The sequence below is a fragment of the Oncorhynchus nerka genome, unplaced genomic scaffold (assembly GCF_034236695.1).
Source record: "Oncorhynchus nerka isolate Pitt River unplaced genomic scaffold, Oner_Uvic_2.0 unplaced_scaffold_1335, whole genome shotgun sequence".
NCBI classification, from domain to species: Eukaryota; Metazoa; Chordata; class Actinopteri; order Salmoniformes; family Salmonidae; genus Oncorhynchus; species Oncorhynchus nerka.
The window spans coordinates 57,917-67,500 of record NW_027040013.1 but is presented as its reverse complement, the minus strand read 5'-3'; the positions used below and the strand labels follow the sequence as shown (position 1 = coordinate 67,500).

At 46.7% G+C, this 9,584-nt stretch overlaps 1 protein-coding gene across 1 annotated transcript in view; it reads right to left on the bottom strand.

Moving 5' to 3' along the window:
* LOC135568917 (janus kinase and microtubule-interacting protein 3-like) overlaps window positions 1-4,151 on the bottom strand; it is a gene marked incomplete at both ends in the record, with an annotated part of 68,441 nt that extends 64,290 nt beyond the window's left edge. Inside the window, 2 exons of the mRNA XM_065015704.1 lie at window positions 2,679-2,921; window positions 3,909-4,151. Coding sequence (XP_064871776.1) covers window positions 2,679-2,921; window positions 3,909-4,151 — 486 coding nt within the window. The remainder of the gene's footprint in view (window positions 1-2,678; window positions 2,922-3,908) is intronic.
* Window positions 4,152-9,584: the final 5,433 nt, after the last annotated feature.

The following is a 9,584-nucleotide window of genomic DNA, read 5'->3' as shown; positions in this document are numbered from 1 at the left end:
GAAACCACTGTCCCACTAGCTGCTGACAGGGCCTTTATTACTCATTAGTACGTGCTGCTTCCCTCTGAAACCACTGTCCCACTAGCTGCTGACAGGGCCTTTATTACTCATTAGTACGTGCTGCTTCCCTCTGAAACCACTGTCCCACTAGCTGCTGACAGGGCCTTTATTACTCATTAGTACGTGCTGCTTCCCTCTGAAACCACTGTCCCACTAGCTGCTGACAGGGCCTTTATTACTCATTAGTAAACCACTGTCCCACTAGCTGCTGACAGGCCCTTTCCCTCTGAAACCACTGTCCCACTAGCTGCTGACAGGGCCTTTATTACTCATTAGTACGTGCTGCTTCCTCTGAAACCACTGTCCCACTAGCTGCTGACAGGGCCTTTATTACTCATTAGTACGTGCTGCTTCCCTCTGAAACCACTGTCCCACTAGCTGCTGACAGGGCCTTTATTACTCATTAGTACGTGCTGCTTCCCTCTGAAACCACAGTCCCACTAGCTGCTGACAGGGCCTTTATTACTCATTAGTACGTGCTGCTTCCCTCTGAAACCACTGTCCCACTAGCTGCTGACAGGGCCTTTATTACTCATTAGTACGTGCTGCTTCCCTCTGAAACCACTGTCCCACTAGCTGCTGACAGGGCCTTTATTACTCATTAGTACGTGCTGCTTCCCTCTGAAACCACTGTCCCACTAGCTGCTGACAGGGCCTTTATTACTCATTAGTACGTGCTGCTTCCCTCTGAAACCACTGTCCCACTAGCTGCTGACAGGGCCTTTATTACTCATTAGTACGTGCTGCTTCCCTCTGAAACCACTGTCCCACTAGCTGCTGACAGGGCCTTTATTATTCATTAGTACGTGCTGCATCCCTCTGAAACCACTGTCCCACTAGCTGCTGACAGGGCCTTTATTACTCATTAGTACGTGCTGCTTCCCTCTGAAACCACTGTCCCACTAGCTGCTGACAGGGCCTTTATTACTCATTAGTACGTGCTGCTTCCCTCTGAGGACAACACTGAACATCTGAACACATTGGAAATGGACCCTGCAAATTAACCATTTTCTGCAGATGTTTAAAAGCTCATTTTCTCCCACGCAGATACACAGCTTCAAATGATTACATTCTGTGCATGAAGCCATATCATTGTAGTCTAGATACAGATATATATGTATGTAGCCCACATACATTTCCAGAAGTAATGAGGGGGATAAACCATATCTGTCTCTGTCCAAAATGGCACCCTTTTCTCTATATGGTGCACTATATTTGACCAGAGCCCTATGCAGGCCCTGGTAAAAAAAAAAGTAGTGCACTATATAGGGAAAATGGACCCGTCTTAGGCGCGAGTCATAACATTGATGTCTAGATAGCCCACATTCATGATCAGAAGCATTTAGGGGAATCCATCCAGCATCTCTGTGTTTATGATGTTAAATTCTGCTTATTTCCATATGCTTTCATCTGTAGAATCTCTCCCTGGAGCTCCCTCTCCTCTCATCTACTCCCCCTCTTCCTACTCCCCCTCTTCCTCCCTCCTCCTCCTCTTCTCTTTTGTCAATGACTCTCACTGGCAGCTAGATATTGTAGCTTGCCCTATTCAAATCAGCAGAGCCCACATACAGAAACATATCGACGGCATTCACCTGGCTATAGCCTGCTGATGCTAGCCTGTCTGCTACATTCACCTGGCTATAGCCTGCTGATGCTAGCCTGTCTGCTACATTCACCTGGCTATAGCCTGCTGATGCTAGCCTGTCTGCTCCATTCACCTGGCTATAGCCTGCTGATGCTAGCCCGTCTCCTACATTCACCTGGCTATAGCCTGCTGATGCTAGCCCGTCTGCTACATTCACCTGGCTATATTCTGCTGATGCTAGCCCGTCTGCTACATTCGCCTGGCTATAGCCTGCTGATGCTAGCCCGTCTGGTACATTCGCCTGGCTATAGCCTGCTGATGCTAGCCCGTCTGGTACATTCGCCTGGCTATAGCCTGCTGATGCTAGCCTGTCTGCTCCATTCACCTGGCTATATCCTGCTGATGCTAGCCCGTCTGCTACATTCACCTGGCTATAGCCTGCTGATGCTAACCTGTCTGCTACATTCACCTGGCTATAGCCTGCTGATGCTAGCCTGTCTGCTACATTCACCTGGCTATATCCTGCTGATGCTAGCCCGTCTGCTCCATTCACCTGGCTATAGCCTGCTGATGCTAGCCCGTCTGCTACATTCACCTGGCTATAGCCTGCTGATGCTAACCCGTCTGCTACATTCACCTGGCTATAGCCTGCTGATGCTAGCCTGTCTGCTACATTCACCTGGCTATATTCTGCTGATGCTAATCTGTCTGGTACATTCACCTGGCTATAGCCTGCTGATGCTAGCCTGTCTGCTACATTCACCAGGCTATAGCCTGCCGATGCTAGCCTGTCTGCTACATTCACCAGGCTATAGCCTGCCGATGCTAGCCTGTCTGCTACATTCACCTGGCTATAGCCTGCCGATGCTAGCCTGTCTGCTACATTCACCTGGCTATAGCCTGGTGTGTGTGTGCGTGTGCGTGTGTGTGTGTGTGTGTGTGTGCGTGTGTGTGTGTGTGTGTGTGTGCGTGTGTGTGTGTGTGTGTGTTGTGTGTGTGTGTCTGTGTGATGAAGAGTATACATCCCTCTCACCAGTCTGCGTATCTCCCTCTCACACTCCCTCTTGATGCGGGTGATCTCCTCCTGGTGTACATGATAGACGGACCGTATCTCAGCAGCCTTGGTCTTGTCTGCCTGGACGGCCAAGTTCAGAGCTTCCTCCATCTGTCTCTTCATGCCCTTCAGCTCATAGATCTCCTGCTGTAGTCTGCTCCTGTCCCCCTCAAAACCACGCCTGGCCTCCTCACGCGCCTCCGCAAACATAGCCGTCTTCACCTGACAGGGAGGGTAGGTTACCCGGAGGTTAGAGTGGTGGACCAGGAACCAGAATGTCCGCCGTAGGTTCCCTGATGGACTGGACTGGCTACTGTCTGGCTGCTTGTATCAGAACATTACTAAAATCCACTACCACCTAAACATCTCCCAGGATGCTGCACTGCAGCTGAACCTGTGCTGTATCTAGCCTGTCCTGTGTGTGTGTGTATCAGTGGTGTCCAGGGGGCTCCCATTCTCTCCTGTGTGTGTATGTATCAGTGGTGTCCAGGGGGCTCCCATTCTCTCCTGTGTGTGTATGTATCAGTGGTGTCCAGGGGGCTCCCATTCTCTCCTGTGTGTGTGTGTATCAGTGGTGTCCAGGGGGCTCCCATTCTCTCCTGTGTGTGTGTGTGTGTGTGTGTATCAGTGGTGTCCAGGGGGCTCCCATTCTCTCCTGTGTGTGTGTGTGTGTGTGTATCAGTGGTGTCCAGGGGGCTCCCATTCTCTCCTGTGTGTGTGTGTATCAGTGGTGTCCAGGGGGCTCCCATTCTCTCCTGTGTGTGTGTGTGTATCAGTGGTGTCCAGGGGGCTTCCATTCTCTCCTGTGTGTGTGTGTGTGTGTGTGTATCAGTGGTGTCCAGGGGGCTCCCATTCTCTTCTGTGTGTGTGTGTGTGTGTGTGTGTGTGTGTGTGTGTGTGTGTGTGTATCAGTGGTGTCCAGGGGGCTCACATTCTCTCCTGTGTGTGTGTGTATCAGTGGTGTCCAGGGGGCTCCCATTCTCTCCTGTGTGTGTATGTATCAGTGGTGTCCAGGGGGCTCCCATTCTCTCCTGTGTGTGTGTGTGTGTGTGTGTGTGTGTGTGTGTGTATCAGTGGTGTCCAGGGAGCTCCCATTCTCTCCTGTGTGTGTGTGTATCAGTGGTGTCCAGGGGGTTGGGATTAACATAAGACAGCAACAATATGAACTTCCGATTCTAATTTTGACAATGAAGTTGTATTGTATGGTACCTTGTCTGTGGATCCATCTCGCAGCGCATTAACCAGCGCCTGTAGTCTCTGGATCTCTCCGTCTTTGATCTTGATAACCCTCATCAGCTCCAGCTCGTGGGTCCGTAGCAGCGTCTCCCTGAGCCCCTGGAGCTCCTTAGTCTTCTCCTCGTGGAGCTTGGCCTTCAGCTCAGTCACCACCACTGTAGACTTGTGTTGCTCATGTCTCACCTCATGGCTCTTCTCTCTCTCCAACTTACTAACCTAGAGAAAGAGAGAGAAAGAAAGAGAGAGAGAGGGAGAGAGAGAGGGGGAGAGAGAGGGGGATGGACGGATGGAGAGAAAGCGAGAGAGAGAGAGAGAGGGAGAGAGAGGGTGACGGACAGAGAGAAAGCGAGAGAGAGAGAGAGAGAGAGAGAGAGAGAGGAACAGGGAGAGAGAGAGAGAGAGAGAGAGAGAGAGAGAGAGAGGGAACAGGGAGAGAGAGAGAGAGAGAGAGAGAGAGAGAGAGAGAGAGAGAGAGAGACAGACAGACAGACAGACAGACAGACAGACAGACAGACAGACAGACAGACAGACAGACAGACAGACAGACAGACAGACAGACAGACAGACAGACAGACAGACAGACAGACAGAGGTAGAGAGAGAGGGGGGTAAGAAGGAGAGTGTGAAGTCTCATTCACTAGAGAAAACCTTGTCATGTCATGTCATTCCATACACTCATAGCCCAAGTTGAACAGACCTCTCTGTATGTCTAGTTTATAGACCAACAGAGAGAGATGGACGGACGGAGAAACACCAGACAGAGCAACATCAGACATCACAGACACTCACAGCCCAGCAGCAGAACCACTCAGAACACATTCGGTCAGATGGACTCGAGACAGTGTTCTGAAATGCTGAAATGCCCCGAGGATTCATACTGTGCTGTCACTTTAGATGAGGGAGGTCCATTGTTACAGTAGGTTGTAGAGATTGGAGGTCGGGTCGGGTCTACTGATTTTGTACACTGCTGCTACTTGCTGTTTATTGTCTATGCATAGTCACTTCACCCCTACCTACATGTAGAAATGAGCTCAACTAACCTGTACCCCTGCAACACTGACTCAGTACAAATACCCCGTATAGAGCCTCGTTATTCTTATTTTATTGTTACTTTTTATTTTAGTCTACTTGGTAATTCTTTTCTTAACTCTTTCTTGAACTGCACTGTTGGTTAAGGGCTTGTAAATACGCATTTCACGGGAAAGTCAACACGTGTTGTATTCAGTATTTCACGGTAAAGTCGACACGTTTTGTATTCAGTATTTCACTGTAAAGACTACACGTGTTGTATTCAGTATTTCACGGTAAAGTCAACACGTGTTGTATTCAGTATTTCACGGTAAAGTCAACACGTGTTGTATTCAGTATTTCACGGTAAAGTTGACACGTTTTGTATTCAGTATTTCACGGTAAAGTCGACACGTGTTGTATTCAGTATTTCACGGTAAAGTCGACACGTGTTGTATTTAGCACATGTGACAGATAAAGTTTGAATTGACTTGATATCTATCCTACATGCAGAGGAGTTCCCACTGGCTCTAAGTCATACTACATAGTATGTCTCCTGACCCCTCCTGACTTGATATCTAGCCTACATGCAGAGGAGTTCCCACTGGCTCTAAGTCATACTACATAGTATGTGTCCCCCTGACCCCTCCTGACTTGATATCTAGCCTACATGCAGAGGAGTTCCCACTGGCTCTAAGTCATACTACATAGTACGTGTCCCCCTGACCCCTCCTGACTTGATATCTAGCCTACATGCAGAGGAGTTCCCACTGGCTCTAAGTCATACTACATAGTACGTGTCCCCCTAGTAACCCACAGGTTTATTTGGGGTCATATTGAGTCTCTCCACTTTAACACTGACTGACAGGTGCTGCTCCAGGCACACCAAACACAAATAGCCCTCCACCAGAACGGACCACTACAGAGGAGCCAATGTACTGTATGCATGGCTAGACAAACAACAGATTACAGAGTACTAATGTAAGATGGGATGGAGGGAGGGACTAATGTACTGTATGCATGGCTAGACAAACAACAGATTACAGAGTACTAATGTAAGATGGGATGGAGGGAGGGACTAATGTACTGTATGCATGGCTAGACAAACAACAGATTACAGAGTACTAATGGGAGGTGGGAGGGACTAATATACTGTATGCATGGCTAGACAAACAACAGATTACAGAGTACTAATGTAAAATGGGATGGAGGGAGGGACTAATATACTGTATGCATGGCTAGACAAACAACAGATTACAGAGTACTAATGTAAGATGGGATGGAGGGAGGGACTAATGTACTGTATGCATGGCTAGACAAACAACAGATTACAGAGTACTAATGTAAGATGGGATGGAGGGAGGGACTAATGTACTGTATGCATGGCTAGACAAACAACAGATTACAGAGTACTAATGTAAAATGGGATGGAGGGAGGGACTAATGTACTGTATGCATGGCTAGACAAACAACAGATTACAGAGTACTAATGGGATGGAGGGAGGGACTAATGTACTGTATGCATGGCTAGACAAACAACAGATTACAGAGTACTAATGGGAGGTGGGAGGGACTAATATACTGTATGCATGGCTAGACAAACAACAGATTACAGAGTACTAATGTAAGATGGGATGGAGGGAGGGACTAATGTACTGTATGCATGGCTAGACAAACAACAGATTACAGAGTACTAATGTAAGATGGGATGGAGGGAGGGACTAATGTACTGTATGCATGGCTAGACAAACAACAGATTACAGAGTACTAATGGGATGGAGGGAGGGACTAATGTACTGTATGCATGGCTAGACAAACAACAGATTACAGAGTACTAATGTAAGATGGGATGGAGGGAGGGACTAATGTACTGTATGCATGGCTAGACAAACAACAGATTACAGAGTACTAATGTAAGATGGGATGGTGGGAGGGACTAATGTACTGTATGCATGGCTAAACAAACAACAGATTACAGAGTACTAATGTAAAATGGGATGGAGGGACTAATGTACTGTATGCATGGGTAGACAAACAACAGATTACAGAGTACTAATGGAAGATGGGATGGAGGGAGGGACTAATGTACTGTATGCATGGCTAGACAAACAACAGATTACAGAGTACTAATGGGAGGTGGAGGGACTAATGTACTGTATGCATGGCTAGACAAACAACAGATTACAGAGTACTAATGGGAGGAGGGAGGGACTAATGTACTGTATGCATGGCTAGACAAACAACAGATTACAGAGTACTAATGGGAGGTGGGAGGGACTAATGTACTGTATGCATGGCTAGACAAACAACAGATTACAGAGTACTAATGGGAGGAGGGAGGGACTAATGTACTGTATGCATGGCTAGACAAACAACAGATTACAGAGTACTAATGGAAGATGGGATGGAGGGAGGGACTAATGTACTGTATGTATGGCTAGACAAACAACAGATTACAGAGTACTAATGGGAGGTGGGAGGGACTAATATACTGTATGCATGGCTAGACAAACAACAGATTACAGAGTACTAATGTAAGATGGGATGGAGGGAGGGACTAATGTACTGTATGCATGGCTAGACAAACAACAGATTACAGAGTACTAATGTAAAATGGGATGGAGGGAGGGACTAATGTACTGTATGCATGGCTAGACAAACAACAGATTACAGAGTACTAATGGGATGGAGGGAGGGACTAATGTACTGTATGCATGGCTAGACAAACAACAGATTACAGAGTACTAATGGGAGGTGGGAGGGACTAATATACTGTATGCATGGCTAGACAAACAACAGATTACAGAGTACTAATGTAAGATGGGATGGAGGGAGGGACTAATGTACTGTATGCATGGCTAGACAAACAACAGATTACAGAGTACTAATGTAAGATGGGATGGAGGGAGGGACTAATGTACTGTATGCATGGCTAGACAAACAACAGATTACAGAGTACTAATGGGATGGAGGGAGGGACTAATGTACTGTATGCATGGCTAGACAAACAACAGATTACAGAGTACTAATGTAAGATGGGATGGAGGGAGGGACTAATGTACTGTATGCATGGCTAGACAAACAACAGATTACAGAGTACTAATGTAAGATGGGATGGTGGGAGGGACTAATGTACTGTATGCATGGCTAAACAAACAACAGATTACAGAGTACTAATGTAAAATGGGATGGAGGGACTAATGTACTGTATGCATGGGTAGACAAACAACAGATTACAGAGTACTAATGGAAGATGGGATGGAGGGAGGGACTAATGTACTGTATGCATGGCTAGACAAACAACAGATTACAGAGTACTAATGGGAGGTGGGAGGGACTAATGTACTGTATGCATGGCTAGACAAACAACAGATTACAGAGTACTAATGGGAGGAGGGAGGGACTAATGTACTGTATGCATGGCTAGACAAACAACAGATTACAGAGTACTAATGGGAGGTGGGAGGGACTAATGTACTGTATGCATGGCTAGACAAACAACAGATTACAGAGTACTAATGGGAGGAGGGAGGGACTAATGTACTGTATGCATGGCTAGACAAACAACAGATTACAGAGTACTAATGGAAGATGGGATGGAGGGAGGGACTAATGTACTGTATGTATGGCTAGACAAACAACAGATTACAGAGTACTAATGGGAGGTGGGAGGGACTAATATACTGTATGCATGGCTAGACAAACAACAGATTACAGAGTACTAATGTAAGATGGGATGGAGGGAGGGACTAATGTACTGTATGCATGGCTAGACAAACAACAGATTACAGAGTACTAATGTAAGATGGGATGGAGGGAGGGACTAATGTACTGTATGCATGGCTAGACAAACAACAGATTACAGAGTACTAATGGGATGGAGGGAGGGACTAATGTACTGTATGCATGGCTAGACAAACAACAGATTACAGAGTACTAATGTAAGATGGGATGGAGGGAGGGACTAATGTACTGTATGCATGGCTAGACAAACAACAGATTACAGAGTACTAATGTAAGATGGGATGGTGGGAGGGACTAATGTACTGTATGCATGGCTAGACAAACAACAGATTACAGAGTACTAATGGGAGGTGGGAGGGACTAATGTACTGTATGCATGGCTAGACAAACAACAGATTACAGAGTACTAATGGGAGGAGGGAGGGACTAATGTACTGTATGCATGGCTAGACAAACAACAGATTACAGAGTACTAATGGGAGGTGGGAGGGACTAATGTACTGTATGCATGGCTAGACAAACAACAGATTACAGAGTACTAATGGGAGGAGGGAGGGACTAATGGGAGGAGGGAGGGACTAATGTACTGTATGCATGGCTAGACAAACAACAGATTACAGAGTACTAATGGGAGGTGGGAGGGACTAATGTACTGTATGCATGGCTAGACAAACAACAGATTACAGAGTACTAATGGGAGGTGGGAGGGACTAATGTACTGTATGCATGGCTAGACAAACAACAGATTACAGAGTACTAATGGGAGGAGGGAGGGACTAATGTACTGTATGCATGGCTAGACAAACAACAGATTACAGAGTACTAATGGGAGGAGGGAGGGACTAATGTACTGTATGCATGGCTAGACAAACAACAGATTACAGAGTACTAATGGAAG